Source organism: Ostrea edulis, chromosome 4 (assembly GCF_947568905.1).
Source record: "Ostrea edulis chromosome 4, xbOstEdul1.1, whole genome shotgun sequence".
In the NCBI taxonomy this organism is placed as follows: domain Eukaryota; kingdom Metazoa; phylum Mollusca; class Bivalvia; order Ostreida; family Ostreidae; genus Ostrea; species Ostrea edulis.
In genome coordinates this window covers 45,700,625-45,718,906 of record NC_079167.1, presented here as the reverse complement: position 1 = coordinate 45,718,906, position 18,282 = coordinate 45,700,625, and the positions used below count along the sequence as shown (strand labels likewise).

At 36.7% G+C, this 18,282-nt stretch overlaps 3 protein-coding genes and 1 long non-coding RNA gene across 4 annotated transcripts; 3 read left to right on the top strand and 1 right to left on the bottom strand.

Moving 5' to 3' along the window:
* Positions 1-201: 201 nt before the first annotated feature.
* On the bottom strand, positions 202-1,776 carry LOC130054169 (uncharacterized). Its single transcript, XR_008802450.1, has 2 exons — positions 896-1,776; positions 202-283 (listed from the first exon to the last, which is right to left on the bottom strand). It is a non-coding gene; the product is annotated as an uncharacterized LOC130054169 (long non-coding RNA).
* Positions 1,777-5,142: 3,366 nt separating this feature from the next.
* LOC130053806 (uncharacterized) lies at positions 5,143-6,096 on the top strand. Its single transcript, XM_056161388.1, has one exon. It carries the CDS (start codon positions 5,143-5,145, stop codon positions 6,094-6,096), a length of 954 nt encoding a protein of 317 aa, XP_056017363.1.
* An 8,307-nt stretch (positions 6,097-14,403) lies between these two features.
* LOC130054168 (neuronal acetylcholine receptor subunit beta-2-like) lies at positions 14,404-16,173 on the top strand. Its single transcript, XM_056162771.1, has one exon. The coding sequence runs from the start codon at positions 14,496-14,498 to the stop codon at positions 15,888-15,890; it is 1,395 nt and encodes a 464-aa protein (XP_056018746.1). The 5' UTR covers positions 14,404-14,495; the 3' UTR covers positions 15,891-16,173.
* A 276-nt stretch (positions 16,174-16,449) lies between these two features.
* On the top strand, positions 16,450-17,940 carry LOC130054167 (acetylcholine receptor subunit alpha-1-B-like). Its single transcript, XM_056162770.1, has one exon. It carries the CDS (start codon positions 16,500-16,502, stop codon positions 17,778-17,780), a length of 1,281 nt encoding a protein of 426 aa, XP_056018745.1. The 5' UTR covers positions 16,450-16,499; the 3' UTR covers positions 17,781-17,940.
* The last annotated feature ends 342 nt before the right edge of the window (positions 17,941-18,282 follow it).

Here is an 18,282-nt window from a genome sequence, read left to right as displayed (position 1 = left end):
GGATTCCAAGTCACAAGGTCAAAGGTCATACAAAATTACTCAAATGACCAGTTGCTTATAAGTATTTTGAGAGACAAAACTTACATGTATCATTATGGTAGCCTTTGACTGGTAGTTAAACCTTTATTTTCACTGTCTATACAGACATTCTACCTTTTCAGTATTGCCACAAGGGGAGCATATAATATTATTTCTAACACATTTTTTCATGGTTGTTCTTATGTTTTAATACATTTTTTTTCATGGTAGTTATTCTGTACTTCTACTCTCACAAGCGCCATTTCTGAAAAAAAAAAAATTAAAAATTAAAAACAAGTAGAATAATATTACGTAACGGAATTTCTGGTAACATATGTTACACTCAGATAAAATATTTTTGAATGATTTCTCTATAAGATTGCATAGAACAATCATCAGAGATTAGTCCCTTCATTTCTAAGATATATTATGAAAAGATGCTGAATTCTAGCAAATTGATAAATGTAGAGTTGCATAGTTACATGTATCATAAATAGAACAGGAGCAGAGGAAAACATGGCCTGTATTTCTTGCAGAGGATATCTGTATATGCTAGTGAATACGGGAACAATAACACATTTGTTTCTTCATAACATAGTTGATATTCAACAAATATATCATTAATGATGATATTTTGTCAATATGTAGTTCAATATTTGATGTCGAATCAAGCATTTCATTAAGTAGCATACGTTACTTTGAGTAACGTATGTTACCAGCATTCTACTCAATGTAATTCTTACACCAGAAGAATTTCGAGATATTTGGAATACGATATACATTCTTTGATATCAGAAGAACAAATTCAGACCAAAACATTTCATCTGCTTAATCAATATTGTATATCAAACATTGCAATTGTTGTAACAGTACTTACCGTAAGAGAAAATTAATCCTAATTCTCAAAGTTTAACACGTATTGACTTTCAAACTCAAATGTTCATAGTAGACGTTCATGTCGTATACCACATCATGCAGAGAGAGAGCAAAAATACGCCGGAAATTGTTCTATCATTCCCTTTAATTAATTTCTCGGTAACGAATGTTACATCACGAATGTTACATCTTGACACGTTTGTCAAATTTCAGACCAACCAATGACTTCTGCAAAAGAAATGTTTATATTTTCATTCTCTGTACACTACGAGATTTTCATAAAAGGGGTAACATTTGCTCTGCAAATACGTTTTCATAAAAAAAAAAATAGTGTATCGTATGTTACATTTCTAAAATCAGAATTCAAAATTTTGAGAATATGATGACTTCTTCTCAATGCCACATCCAAATATCGCTTGATGAATATTTTCACACAGTTTTTGAATATTTTAGCGCCAAAATAGATCAAAAACATAAAGATAATACGAAATCTTTGTCCATACATTGGGTGTTTAATTGACCCTATGATCACATAATATAATCTGGCGACATGAAGTAATATATTCACCACTGCTTAAAATCATATGCAAAAGTTGTTAAACTTTTATTGAATGAAAATTTAGGAAATACAAATGATATTAACGCAAAGAAAATTTAAAAACACGCTCTCAGATTTTTATATTTGCTTGTTCAATTTTAAAAATTGAGTCGGCGACAGTCACGTACGTTACAAAATTAGGGTATCTACGCTTCCTACCAAGTTTATAAGTAAAGGGGAAATAAAAAGTATACCATGCCTAGGGAGGCTATGGGTCCATGAATGTATAGCACACAAAATATATGATTTGGTATAGCTTATTTTCTAATAAAGTGCCGGCGACATCGATTGCACACTTTTATTGACTTTGAGTGGAAAGCGATGATGATTTTTACATTGACAGTATTGATTCAGAAGTAAATGCCAGTAATACCCCTAGCCTAAACCCAGATCAGGCATTCAGGGATTTAAACATAGGCCCAGGTAGGATCCCTATTAAGTTTAAGCTTGACACAGGTTCTCAGGTAAACATTTTACCTGTAAAATACTTCAAGGATATTGGTTCTGTTAGTAGTCTCAAACAAGCCAATAAGCATCTGTACGATTACAGCAAGTCCCGTTTAGAGGTTTTTTGGAAGAAGTGGTATGAAAGGGGTATTTTATATATTGGAGATATTGTAGATAGAGATAAAGACTTTCTTAGCCATGAAAAATTAAGTGAAACACACAATTTAAACATATCTTTTTTTGAATACTATTGTTTAAGAAATGCAATACCCTACAGTTGGAGAAAGCATATTCGACAAAATGATAATTCTTTTATAAATAGAAATACGCTTATACTGAGTTTCAATGGTAATAGGAGTCCCATATCAAACATGACTTGTAAAGATTTTTACTGGATTTTGATGGAAAGTATAGCAGAATTACCAACATGTATACCAAAATGGGAAAATATTTTTGATTCAAAATTAACACAGCAAGAGTTAGAGAGTATTTACAAGTTACCTTTCACAATATCAATGGAAACATCATTACAATCTTTTCAATATAAATTAATTCACAGATTTTTAGCACACAACAAATTGCTGTATGCAATGAAAATTAAAACATCACCTTCTTGTATATTATGTGGAAATTTAGATACAATAGAGCACAGGTTTTACTTTTGTGAATATGTTGGTACTTATTGGAAGCATTTCCAAACTTGGTGGAATAGATTAAACATTACTTATATAAATGATATCTCTTATCAAGACATAATATTTGGATTTTATGAAGAAAAGTGTGAAAGTCTGAATTATTGTATACTGCTTTCTAAATATTATATACAGTTTGTGTTTAATTCAGATACAGGGCACAGTGGTCCTTCTTTATATATTTTTTTTGCAATTTTTGAGAAGAAAACTGTTTGTTAAAAAATCAATTTATTGTGGCAGAAGAAATCTTGATTATTATAACCAAGTATGGAAAAAGATAGAAGACAAAATAATTTCAATGTAAGATGTATCTTCCTTAAATGAATTAGTTATGCATATTTCATATACTAGTCTCTCTTTATCTTCAAAGTAATTGTACAATATTGCTATTAATTTTCACACAGTGTTTAACATGTTTGTTGAAATATTGAAGTTGCATGTAACATCCTGTTTATATGATAATATATGTCCAAAAAGAGCCAATAAAAAAAATAAAAAAAAAAAAAAAATAAAAAAAAAGTCCCGTTTAGAAACAGTTGGCGAGCAAATAATTCAATGTGCATATAGGAACAAAGTCAAGGATATTAACTTCTTCATCGTCAAAACTGACGCAATACCCATCTTGGGATTGAAGTCCTGTGTAGATTTGAACTTAATACAGCTAGTTATGGCAATTGAATCTCAAAGTCAGGTGTCTGTTACGCGCACACAATTAAGCAACGAAGCAATTCTTTCGGAATACAAAGATGTATTTGAGGACATCGGGCTCTTTCCCGGCGAATGCGACATTCGCATAGACGAAAACGCTGCACCAGCAATAAATCCCCCGAGGCGAATTTCGTTCGCACTGCGTGAGAAACTACAGGTAGAGCTAGAGCGCATGGTGTGAGGTTATCACCAGGGTAACTGAACCCACGAAATGGGTCAACTCTCTTGCCATTACCGAGAAACCGGGTTCTGGTAAGCTGCGAGTATGCCTTGACCCCCGCGATCTCAACAATGCTATACGTAGGCCTCATTACCCCATGAAGACGTTAGAGGACATCATTCCGAACCTGACCGGTGCGCATTACTTCTCTAAACTCAATGCGAGCTCAGGGTATTGGGCTATTAAACTGACTGAAAAATCCTCATATCTAACTACTTTTAACACATCGTTTGGTAGATTTAAATTTCTACGCATACCCTTTGGCATCAGGTCAGCTCAGGACGAGTTTCAGCGCAAAATAGATGAAATCTACGAGGGTTTACTGGGTGTTACAACGCTTGTCGACGACATTCTCGTATATGGGAAAACGCGCGGGGAGCATGATGAGAACCTCCGCAAAGTCTTGACGCGATCCCGCGAGAAAGGTGTCAAACTCAACCCAGATAAACTCGCTGTTGGGTTCACCGAAGTTCCTTATTTTGGACACGTTTTGTCCTCAAATGGCCTCAAGCCAGACCCTATCAAAATTTCCGCTATTCGCGATATGGATCCCCCTCTTGATCGCAAGGAACTTGAAACGGTTCTAGGGATGATCAACTATCTTGCTAAGTTCTCACCAAACCTATCCGAAATCACTCATCCCATGCGACAACTCTTGAACGGTACTTCCGAGTTTTTGTGGGACGAACCACAAGCTAGCGCATTTCGGAAGGTCAAAGAAATTTTGATTAGATCACCTGGTCCTGTACTAGCGTACTATGATCCCTCAAAAGCCCTCACACTACAGGCTGACGCATCCAAGTATGGACTTGGAGTGGTTCTACTTCAGAACTCTAGACCTGTCGCATACCCATCTAAAACTTTGACAGCAAGCGAGATCAATTACGCACAGATCGAGAAGGAAATGCTGGTGATCCTGTTTGGATGTAAACGTTTCCACCAATACGTCAACGGCAGACGCTTTACGGTCGAGACTGATCATCGACCCCTCATATTCATAATGAAAAAACCGTTGGCATCAGCCCCTCCGAGGCTTCAGCGTATGCTACTGCAGTTACACAAGTACGATATTAACATAGTACATAAGCCGGGTAAAGATATACCCTTAGCTGACGCACTTTCGCGCAAGTTTTTACGCGATACTTACCCAGAGCTATCAGATAGCATGGATGCTTTAGTGCATAACATGATGTCAAGCATTCCAATCCATGACACGCGTTTGGATGAGACTCGTGCTATCATGGCCGCAGATTCGCAAAGCCTCGAGCTTAAACGCACTATTCTGCATGGCTGGCCAGACAGTCAAAGCGACTGCTCTCCACAGGTCAAAGAATTCTGGAACTTCCGCGACGAACTTGCCGTGGCTAGTGACCTCATAGTCAAGGGCAATCGTATATTCATACCTAAAGGTCAAAGACCATTAATGCTCGAACGCATACATACAGGACATATGGGCGTTACCAAATGTATTAAGAGAGACTGTGATATATTGTTCTGGCCGAAAATGTCCAAAGACATCGAGGATATGGTTCTTGAGTGCCACATGTCTGGAGAAGCGCAACGCTAATCCCAAGGAACCACTTATGCCGCATGAGGTTCCCGAGGGACAAGACTTTGTCGCTATTGTAGATTACTACAGTCGATATTTCGAGATATACTCTATTCGTAACACGCTAGCTGCCACCGTCATTCACTATATGAAATTAACATTCTCCCACCATGGGATACCAGAGAAACTGATATCTGACAACGGTCCGCAGTATGCGAGCGACGAATTTGCAAAGTTCAGCAAGCAATACGGTTTCGTACATGCAACGTCAAGCCCCACACATTCTCAGTCTAACGGGCTACCTGAGAAAACGGTGCAGACTGCTAAGCATATTTTAGCTAAATGCAAATCTGACCACAAAGACCTTTATTTAGGCATCCTCGAGTACCTAAACACTCCGTTGGAAGGCGACACTTCCCCAGCACGAGCTCTGATGAGTCGTCGACTTCATTCTATCATACCATCAACTCATGGTCAACTTCAACCCAAACTCGTGCACCATAAACAATATCGCAATTGGCTTGTCCGTAGCCGCGAAAAACAAGCTACATACTATTCGCGGCAGTCCTCACCACTTAAACCCCTCGAGAAGGGAGAAACTGTAAGAATCAAGAAGCAAGGTATTTGGGTTCCGTCGACAGTAACTAACCAAATTGACCCGCGATCTTACACTGTACAGACAACCGATGGTCGTGAGTACCGCAGGAATCGCCGCGACTTGCTCAAGTCCCGTGAAGCCACTTTGCAGGAGTTAGATCCACTAAATGTCTTGAGTCGCCAACATCGATCCGCCATTCCGTTAGCTAATCAGCGTACCCCTTCAGCCCAGAGCTCATCCCTGATGGCTAATTCCAGCAACATGGGAAACCTGCCCACTCATTCTCCAAAACCTGAAACAATTACAGCCCCCATTGCTACCCCTAAGTTAGAACCCCACGTAACACGATCTGGTCGTGTGGTCAAACCTCGCACTATCCTTTCTATGTAGTTTGGTAAAAATATGTGTTTGTTCGTAAGGTAAAATATGTGTTTGTATATTTGTTAACTATATGCATGGACTTGTGATAATTTCAAAATGCTTCGTTGAGATTGAAAAGGGAGATGTAATATTATCTTTTGACATTCGCCCTCTATATGTGTCGTCATACGTTTGAAACTACCCCTATCATTTGCATCGTCATCATTCTGCGATTCAGTCTGTAAACCCCGTCTCTGTGGCTGTCTGTGTTATATTATGTTTGTATGTGAATACACGTGGTTGTAGAACTCAGCGTTCTAGTTTTCATTTACAATAACCGCTCCGCATCACAGGCACCTGAAGTATGGATACTGCTCTCCCCCCCCCCCCACCCCCACCCCTTGATATTTTTTGCGGCGATAATTTCTTCGAAATGTGCCGATTCCCTGCCTATCTCATCCCTCTTTCGATTTATGTAATCGTTTCACGCTTTTTGTAAGCTATAGAGATAGATTGGCCCTCTACCGGTATACACATTTCAGAGAAATCATCACCGCAAAGAAAATATATATAGAAAAAGGAGGGGGGGGGGGGTAGTATCCATACTTAAGGTGCCTGTGATCCCAGAGTCAGAACTCTGGGGTTTAAATTTAAAAATTTGGTTCATTCCTTTCTGTTTTCTATATATGCATAACTTTTGTCAAAGTTTCATATGTCTCTGCTTCATTTCATGCAGTATCAGAATAATTAAAGAAGTCCTTCAAATGATAAAGACATTTAATTACTATTACAATTTTGGTCCCACCCTGGTACCAATTTTAAAAGCCCTACTCTAGGATCATGAAATTTACAATTTTGGCAAAGGGTTTCCTGCTTCAATCAGTTTCAATTTCACACCATTGGCATTAAGAAGACGTTACTCTTGCATCACCGGATACTTTCGTTATTTCCAACCAATGAAAATTGTCCTTACTGTAATAGAACGCTCTTTAGTCATATTACCCACACTGCAATTATTGCACATACATCACAAAATTATCGAACATACATCACAAGATTATAGAATATACATCACAAGATTATAGAATATAAATAACAAGATATAGAATATACATCACATGATTATCGAATATAGCAACGTTTTACACGCCATGCTTATTCGACAACTTTCTCAAGCATAAAAAAATGGTAGGAAAATGTGGATTATTAATAAGATTCACGCATTGTGTTGTGTAAATATCAGCAGTCTCTAAGACTACACAAGATTAGATCGGGGGGGGGGGGGGTTACATATACATTTGTATTTTATTACTGTTTAAAATGATAAGTTGAGGGGGTATTGGTCCATTGAGAAATGAAGTACAAAATGATGCAATCATAAGACATTTTAGAGGATTATCATACCACAACAATGAATTTCCAAATCCAAACCCAAAGAATGGACAAAATCTCTGCTTACGTGAAATTCATTTTGATATGCTCAGGCCTGGACCAGGACTCGAAATTAGCGAGAAATACTCGCAAAATGCGAGTACATTTGAAAAATTGCGAGTAAAAATAGTGGACACTCGCAATTCTTAGCGAGTAGTGATTTACAAACCATGATCGTATCGTGTCCGTTTTATACGGTGATGCGCTATTCGCTTTTCTTATTAAAACTTGCACTCGGAATCATCACCCAGGCCGCCTGGATTTCTCGAATATCGTATGTCAATTACAGTACTTTCTATGGAATTAAGAATCTAAAATATACAGAACCAATATTTTCATGCTCCCCATTTTTTTCGGGGGAGCAAATACCGTCGTGTCTGTCCGTCCGTCCGATATCATATCTCCTAAATCTTTCATCAGAAATTCATCATAATTTGATCACAAATACTCCTTGGAATAGAGACTTTTGGACCTAGGTCATTTTGGAAAGTTCAGAGTCACTCAAAAATATACCTTATATATAAGGAAAAAGTTCCGTATTTCAACAGTTTTTGAACAGGTACATGTGTATTGATCATATATCACACAAATGATGGCTTTCAGACAAAGGCCACAAAAGGTCATTTTGGAAAAGTCAAGGTAACTCTGAACATATACATTATCTAACAAAAATGTTCCTTATTTTGTTCCCCAAACGGAGTTTGGGAACATATTGGTTTTACTCTATTTCTTTTTATTACATGTATTATTATTCCTTCTTTCTTCTTGTGACTTTTTTGTCTACGAGTGTTCTCAAAAACTACTCAAGGGATCAATATGACACCTCTTTAGGATGATAGTATAGCATATGTAGATGTGCGGAACGAATGTCATTTTGTCTGAAAATGCATGCATATGCATGCACGTGCATTGCATTTTTTGTTTACAAACTTTGGAAGCAATCTAACTGTTTTATTTTTCAATGAAATCGTTTGATATTTTATATCGTAGAGACCCTTAACTGTTTGGCATGGTTGAAATTACAATTTTTCACGCGCATGCACGTGTGCTTTAATTTGATTGGATACTACAAAAACGACATCTATAACTTTCATGTTATTAAAGGAAATCTAATGATATTTACAGGATAGGTAGACATGCCAAATATCTACAGATCGATGTAATAAAAATTGCAAACGCGCATGTGCACGCACGTGCATTGTCTTTTGAAGGTTCAATTCTTTCAATGACCATAACATTTTTGTTTTTTGTCAAAATCTTTTGAAACTTAGGTTATAAATGTATTTTGATGTTCTAAACTCAAATCTATGGTCAAAATTACTTTCCAGCACATGCATGCACGTGTGCTAGATTCTGATTGGACGATTTTCAAATCACCATAACTTTCTTATAAATGATGGAAACAATATGAATTTTATACTGTAAGTATATCTATCAAATGTCTATTGAATGACATCAACATTGATGCGCAGTCATACTCACGTGTGCGTGTATGCACGTGCATATCTTTTCTTTCAGGTACTAAAATAGCCATAACTTTTAAATTAAAGACCCAAATGATTTCAAACTTACCCTGTAGATCTATGATATGAATGCCTATTGAATGGTGTCAACAAACATTTCATTATCAAAATTTCGTGCGCGTGAATGCGCGTGCATTGTAATTTTTTACGTCTAAATTCAAGTATTGGTTTATAACATTTTTAGATTGCAATGAATAGTTTTGAAATTCAGGTTGCAGATATGTTTTGGGCCTCTCCATTTATTGGTAGTGTCAAAATAAATTTCCCGCACGCGCATGCACGTGCGCTAAATTCTAATTGGATGATCACAATAACTTTCTTATAAATGAAGCAATCGATATCAAATTCATACAGTAAGTATATCATTCAATTGTCTATTGGAGAGCATTGGAGAGCATCAACAAAAATGCTGTGTCGTACTCACGCGCGTGTGTATGCACGTGCATTGATTTTGGTCTTCGTAGTTTTGAGTTGCTATTCATTTCTCGTTTTTCATTGAACTGTTGTGAAACTTCTCTTGTAGTCATATATTTAGACTAGTAATGTATAAACATGGTTAAATTACTCACCAGCACGTGCGTGCACCTGCCCCGTATTTTCAGATGTCTATAACTGATTTGTTTTAGCATGAAATGGACTGAACGTTATAAAATAGTTATATATTCAGACACTTCACATATTGATATGGTCAAAACCAGTTGTACTGAAACAAATGACACACTTCTCTAAATGGGGGAATGTTTGGGGAACATCTGTAACGGTCCCCGTTACAATAAGTACTAGTTTCAATAGTTTTTGAACAGGTATTGATCACACAAATAAGTAACAGGCAAATGGCTTTCAGATAAAGGTCACTCAAGGTCATTTCACAGAACATATACCTTATATATGAATAAACCTTCATTTACACAATATTTCAAGTTATTGATGTTTTCGACCAAGATTGTTTTGGAAAGGTTAAAGTCACTCAGAGCATATACCTTATGAAAGGGTGAGGATAACGAACAGTGATCAATCTTATAACTCCTATAAGGAATATAGAATAGAGAGTTTGGCAAACACGTATCCCTGGATATACCAGAGGTGGGATCAGGTGCGTAAGAGGAGTGAGTATCCCCTGTCGATTGGTCACACTCGCCGTGAGCCCTATATCTTGATCAGGTAATTGAGTAATCCGTAGTCAGAATCAGTGTACCAAAAACGGCCTAACAATTAGTATGAAACACGTCAGACAGTATTTGACCAAATGACAAGTTGTAATGGCAAACTAGATCGTTATAACGACCATAGAATTTGCGCAATGCTGACTTTAAACGAGACTGTTGAAACACCTGTAACCTGTAACATCAACTTGTTTGTCAGTAGCATTCCTCTATTTAAAAACAGACAATACCATACGCCACAAGCTCTTGCGTATCGAATCCCTTGAGAGATATAAACACCATGTGCAGATGATAATGCAATGTTGCTACACAAATATGGAAAGTTGACGATGGAGAAGTTGAAATCATCCAGTTTGTCATAAAGTTGAGTTGTCAGTTTGCCGTTAATATCTAATTTCAATAAAATATCGAAGTACGAATCAGATGTGGAGGACTTTTTGGTGTCTTTTATTTCGAGATCACTGGGATATATCGAATCGACATATGATTGAAAATGATTATTACTAATAGATAAAATATCGTCGATATATCTAAATATCGAGCTGAAGGCTCCAGCGAGAGATTTTTTCCTTCTCATGTAGAAACTTTTGAATAAATTCTTCGTCATAAGAATATAAACAGGTCTGCTAACAAAGGAGCACAATTCGTGCCCATGGGAATTCCAACAGACTGTTGGAAGACTTGATCACCGAAGACTACGAAGCTATTGTCAACGAGGAACTCCAGCATATTCTAAATTTCAACTTCAGAGTACTTGTGCGTGGAATCAGAGTTTTGTTTAACAAAGTAATTTTTTGAATGATTGATCACTGGATATGAATATTTCCTTTTTTCCGTTTTTGTTGAAATTGAATTTCATCAATTTTCAATTGCATACTCTAGAACTCCTCATTTTCTCTTTTGAGATATGTCTGAATTAAAATACAACAAAACAAATTTTTAGTCATCATACCTTTTGAATCATTTCAGGAAAAAGGGGGTTTTATAACATCAAACTTCAATCTCTTAAAAACTGACGGTTAAATCTTTACCAACATCTATAAATAGAAAATACACATGTTTATAAATGATATGCAAAGGTCAAATTGGGGAAAAAAAGTTTTGATACAGCTGTACATAAAATGATATTCTAAAAAAAAGTTGGTTCAGAAATTTCGGATGGAAGGGTTATCTTTCCTAATATAGCAAGACCAAATCAACTTCGTACATGTACTTTATTATACAACTGGAACATTTGTTTTTGTTCAAAGGCCTTAACATGTGAAAAACTGTACAGAAAGAAAAAGTATGTAATGCTAATGTCAGAATATACTCTCTTTCTTTTTAAAAAGAAATTTAGTGCAGACTAAAGAAATTATAGCCGGATTAATTTATACATGTATTTGCATATGGGCAAAGCATTAAAATAAAATGCAGGTGCTGTTATGAAGCATAATGTTGCCAACATAGCAGGCTACAACAGTAGGTTAAATATTTTTAAAACAATTTGAGGAAAAAGAAAAGTATACACAAGAAAACCATTTAAAATAAAACAAAGACCACATATTGAATTAGAATGGATGAGTGTTAACACGCACAAATAAATACTACACACAGCAATACACAAAGACACAAGTGAATACCACACACAACAATACACACACAAATATATACTACACATGGCAATACACACAGGTGTTTAGGTTTAATTTGACTTATATACTTTAATGGTGTTTCTGTCAAACATCTTACAGCATATTCAAGTTATTGATAGGATAATGATATTTCCATTTGATTTGTTATCTTGACAACTTTGTCTAGTTCTTCTGCCAAAATGCCAAGTTCAACAATGTACATCCCTTCCACATATTGTTACTCTGCACATAACTCTTTAACGCCATCATACAAATCTTCATCTACATCAGGCACTACTTCGGGACTAACCAGGCTCACAATCTGATCTAGATTAAAGTAATTCAGTTCCTGTTAAGGAAGAAATAATACAGTCTACTAAAATTTATGGTACTTTCCCTGCTCTTCTTAACCCTTTATTTATGAAAAAATTAACTTAGCGCTCTTATCTCTGTCAAATATCTACCCTTCTAAAGAGCGTTGAAAAGAACTTCAACTAAATTTACTTTCATCCAAATAAGAGTTCTGTTTACGGGTTTCTAAGCTATTTGCTACGTGGGTAGAATAAATTTCATTGGAAGACTATGGATTTTCACAGGAATTTCCACCATTATGACGATGGCATATTCCCCCTTAAATATATAACAATATTATTGCTGCGCAAATCCCGTCCATGACCTTGTTCGATTGTTAAGAAAATAAAAGCGGTCTGTGCATTACCTGTCTTTACTTTTTATAGATTATTACACTTGAAAATTTGAATTAATCCATGATGCAGAAAGGATGAGAAACAGTAACCTACGCAGTGCATGTCACACACAACCATTACTTACATAAACATGGAAAGTTTTAATGAATACTATGCATTTAAATCATCTTATTTGCATAGAATCACTTATAATTAGTCGTAACTCACATGTGCACACGACAACATTTCATATTCCATGCGTCTCAGACATGTCTGTTATCCTTCAGGTATCTGATAAGAATAGTCTAATATTCAAATTTGTTTCTCGTATTGCGTAAAGCATGCCTAGCCTACCTTACGATGCACGCAACAGGGCAGTGCAATTACTGCTGACTGAAAACACCGAAAACATTGTGGCAAGAGCTCTGAATATCCACAAAAGCATAATATCTCGTCTCTACAAATGCCTTAGACCGACTGGTACAGACTTCCCTCGAAGGATACGACGTCTTCGTCAGGATCGTTTCATGAGACTGTAGCACTTGCGTAACCGGTTTAGAAGTGCACTAAAACTGCAGATGAGATACCAGGGACACATAATCCAAGTATAAACCGAAATACTGTACTGACACATCTCCGTTCTTACTATGGCATCAAACCGCTTTGCGTTGCAGTGGGAATGCTCTATCATAGTAATCAACGTGACATTGAACTCCAATGGTTGCGACGACACCGCCCAAATGTGTTTTCTATACAAAGATGACACCGTGTACTCTTCTCTGACGAATCAAGATTCATGCTTTACAACTCAGGCGTCGGCGTGTTTTTAGACGTTACGGTATAATACCGATAACTGCATGATGGAATGTGACAGATTTGGCGGTAGTGGGGGTATGGGGTGTGGGGCGGAATTTGTAGTGGCCGCAAAACCCGCTCGGCCATCATTGAAAGCTCAACGATAAATTGACACTGTTTTGCAACCTGTCGTTGTGCCGTTTGTCCACCATTACAACTTAATGTTTCAACAAGACAATGACGGGTATCATGCGGTGCGATGTGCAAGGAACCATCTTCATCAAAACAATATCAACACATTACCTTAGTCAACACACAGTCCCGATCTCTCACCAACAGAGCATGCGTGGGACATGTTGGATTGACATTCATTGTTTCCAAAATAAAATGGCAATTTAAGGTAATTGGTTGTTGGAAAAGCATATGTAATAACTAGAAATTAACTTCACCGGCCGATTAATTGTAATTGTTAAAAGGGCATGGACACGATTTTGGTACTAAATATCTAATTTATAATAAGATAGTACATGTATTTGATTCGTGTAAAACAGCAGCAAACATAACTTTCAAAAACTGACGCAAAGATGTATTTGAGGCATCTAAACTTTTTATTTTCAAAACAAGGCACAAGCCCTGTTTATATTTACGTGCCACGTGACTCATCCATCACTTGGCGGCTTCGGTGAAGAAAAGCTTTTACAATGAACGTTTTCTGTTCTTTCTTATATGTGCTTACTCTCTAAATTGATTTATCATGAATGTATGTGAAATGCTTTTGACATACTTTTTAGAAATCTTGGTGTTCTCACATCTGTGTGTGGTTTCCTGGCTATGACCAGCTCGTTGACAAACACGATTTTGGAAGCCGAAATTTATATAGATACCATAGGTAAAAATATTTTTAATCCATTTATTTGTAAGACATTTTTATTTCTCTAACAAAAAACCCTGTCAATTTCAATTAATCAAAAATCGTATTGATGTCCCTTTAACTTCTTTTTAGTAAATCAGTGACAATTCCGTATATACATGTACTTGTTATAATTGTAAATATCAAATTGGGTGTTGAATTCACTTGTATACCACTTGAACGAATACATATATAAATCTTTCCACTGAAAAGCAGTGGGCAAAACTTACTGAGTGCATTTAAATATCCTATTGTGTTCACTTCTGATTTCGTATTAGCAAAAGTGAACATTTGTGCATTCGGCGGAAATGAAGATTTTCGAAAAAAATTTGTATCTGTCATTGACCTTCCTATCTTATGTTATCGAAGGAACATTATATCAAGAAAATTTTGAATCTTTTATGAAAACTTCGGTGTACAGTTACTATGAGAAGAGAATTCGACCCATTACCGACCAATCTAAAGCTTTGGACGTGAATATATCGTACAGCGCAATAGCGATCAACGGGTTGGACTCTGCCAGCGGTACTTTGGAAATTGTTGGAATACTAACTGCAACATGGTACAACGAACTTTTGATCTTCAATACCTCCACACAATGGAACAGTTTAGGAGGACTTCTTTTCCCACAGAACACGTTTTGGCGGCCATCGCTAGTTCTGGACAACTCTGCAACCTCACTGGCTGAGGTTGGTGACAGTTCATACCGTATTAGAATTGACGGAAATGGAAAACATGAATGGATCATCGGATTAGTTGCGACAGCTGCCTGCTCTGTTGATATAACCAACTTTCCTTTCGATAGCCAATCGTGTGAGCTAATTTTTACGCCATGGGGGACAACAAACACAGAAGTAACCTTGTCGCCAATGGTGACAACAGTGGATCAAACGCATTATTCAGAGAGTACAGAGTGGGTATTCGTATCATCATCCATTGCATCTAGCTCAAAGAATAGTATCTCATATCTCACCATCACTATCAACCTCAAAAGAAGTCCCGGTTATTTCTTTGTCAACCTCGTAATGCCCGTTGTCGTCGTTGCTCTACTAAATATTTTGGTTTTCTTGCTGCCTTCTGAGTGTGGCGAGAGAGTGGGCTATGCTGTAACCATATTTTTAACATTCGCAGTTTACCTTGATATCATAACGGCTACACTTCCAAAATCAACCGACTTCAACGCCAAACTATCTAATTATTTGATATCGATGGTGGTTTTGGGAGCAATGACAACCCTCATGATCATAATTTCTCTATATGTTTACCACAAAGATGAAGCCACACGAATACCGCAATGGCTCAAAAAGCTCTCCAACTGTCTACAGTGTAAGTGTGGAAAGGGGGAAGTTAAAGCTAGCTCGGTGGCTCCTTCCATCACAACGAGGCTTGATGACAACACCAAAAAGCCTCTCGGTCCTGCAGCCACAAAAGTCGGAATAGGATCGCGACAGAACACATTACTTGAATTTGAATTACAAGAGCTTGACGTTGGAAAGGAGAGACATCACATCGCTTTTTCCGAAAAGTCTCCCATAGTAAGCTTTTCAAACGAAAGCGTTTCCGAAGATGATGATGATGACGAAGAAGATGTAATTGACTGGCACTTCGTTGCAGTTTCTCTGGATTATCTTTTCTGTTTTGTCACTTTCTGGATAACATTAGGATTGTCGTGCTTCTTCCTACTGCCTTTGGCATTTGTGTGACAAATATTTTAATTCACTTTGATATTTTTTATGGAAGTAGGTTTTTTTTTGTGCTTGCATATTTTATTCTACTGTAAAAACTGGTAAATAACCTATTTACATAGATATTGCTATTTTTCGGCTTATTTTACTCTATATGTTACAGTTATTACTTTATGTTCATTGTATAGAACATTGTGGATACAGTTTACTTTCTTATGAATATTCTAATGAATTGTGTGTTTCAAGAAACATGACCATTATTTTGTTCGAGTATAATTCAAAATAAAGTTTTTTGTAGATACACATGTATTGTTCTGTCAATTTGGATCTAAATAATATCAGTAAAACACTGAAGATTGGATTACGTGAAATGGTTTAAACTTTGACTTAGTCCCAACTATTTTTCTATCATTGTTCTAAAGCAAAACAAAATCTAGTCAGCTGCTTCACTAAAATTCAAAGCGAAAATTAATATAATGGACGCCTAAAGTGTAACGTTATGAAAATGAAATTGATCCACTAGTGTAGTGATACATGCTCTACTAGTCCTTTTGTAATGAGGAGAAAGTAAATTGCTTGAAATCGTCACCGAAATTCAGAAAATACATTGCAAGAAATGCGGAGACAATGTTGAAAGAAAACGTTCTTGTGTTTTTTTCTTGCATGATGACTCTTAGCTCAGCAACTTGGACTGCCATAGATGTTAGCACTCTTTTATCTTCATCTTCGTTCACCAGCTATGACAAGCGTATTCGTCCACGGGTAACACAAACGGACGTTGTAGATGTGTATATTAAGTTAGGACTGACAGCCATAACTGGGTTAGATGAGATTGGTGGGACTCTTTATTTAGTGGGTTATCTTGATGCGACATGGAGAGATGATCTTATTGCGTGGAACACCGGGAATGTTGATCAAACTATACTATCACACAACGATATATGGACACCAGCCATGACGTTATACACGTCAGTCAGCTCCCTCTCTGAACTCGGCGCCTCTGACGATCCCGTTACAATCCTTAAAGATGGAACCGTGAATTGGAAACCAGGCCTGATTATAGAGAGTGGTTGTGCTATTGACGTGAGCTACTATCCATTTGATACACAAACATGCTCCGTGACTTTCCTTCCTTGGCAGTACACCAGTGACCTTGTGCATCTAATGCCAAATGCTACAACAGTTGATACGTCGCTACTACAGGAAAGTTCAGAGTGGGATTTGACAGAAACAACAGTGACAAATACGTCAGGGGTTTTCACAGAAGTTACATTTAAACTGACACTAAAGCGACGTCCTCAATATTTCATCCTTAACATGGTCCTTCCTATAATTCTCATTGGCCTCCTGAACGGGTTTGTCTTTGTGATGCCTTTTGACCAGGGAAGAATCGGTTTTATTATTACAGGATTCCTCTCCATTGGAGTCTTTTTAACCGTTATAGCTAACACTCTTCCAAAATCGTCAAATCCCATGTCTCTGTTGGCCTACTTCATCATCTGGCAGCTCATGCTTGGCGCGCTTTGCACGCTCGAGGCTATTCTCACTTTAAAGATCTACCATCGCCATGGTAAGATGCCTCTTCCTTCTCCTCTGAAGAAATTTCTGTCCATCCTCTGGTGCTATCCATGCCGTGGTAAAAGCGTGGAAGATGAGAAACCACCAAAAGGCTACACCTTCTACAGAAAACGCTACCAGCTTCATTCCGTATCGGTATTCGTCAAGGAATTCAAAATGAAAAGAAAAGCAGATGATAAAGATAACGCAGAACTAAAAGAGAAACCAGAACCGAAAGTTTCATGGAAGACACTCGGGAGTACCCTAGACATATTCTTTTTCCTTGTATTTATCGTCCTCAACATTGCTATCTATATGATGTTCCTGGTTCCTTTGGCTAATGCGGCATAAGATGACAATACCAAAATGGCATACATGTTTTCATATTTTGGAAATGATAGATGTTTTTATATATAACTTTCGCATTATGAATTTTAAATGCTCATCTTTGATTTTGTGATATTCTCTTCATAAATATTGTTAAGAATGAAATAAAATCTGTCATAGTCAACAGAGTTCATAATCGACTATGATACGTGATTATCCTTTCTTGCACATCTACATGTACTGTGAAATTTCATGACATGTACATTGTAGATACTGAGACAATACATTATAACGTATTAATATATATATATATATATATATATATATATATATATATATATATATATATATATATTACAATGAAATTCTATTTGATGGCTCGTTTAAGCACCTTGTATGAAGCATAATTTCACCATCGAAAAAGTAATACAAGCTCTCAATTATCTTATATGATTTTTCCGGAATGATAAAACATGTGTTTTGTTTGCAAATAAGAGAGTCTAGAGTAAATCTGGGATATATATAT

Coding starts and splice junctions, on each gene's coding strand:
- LOC130053806 (XM_056161388.1), top strand. CDS start 5,143: ATGCCGCATGAGGTTCCCGAGGGACAAGACTTTGTCGCTATTGTAGAT.
- LOC130054168 (XM_056162771.1), top strand. CDS start 14,496: ATGAAGATTTTCGAAAAAAATTTGTATCTGTCATTGACCTTCCTATCT.
- LOC130054167 (XM_056162770.1), top strand. CDS start 16,500: ATGTTGAAAGAAAACGTTCTTGTGTTTTTTTCTTGCATGATGACTCTT.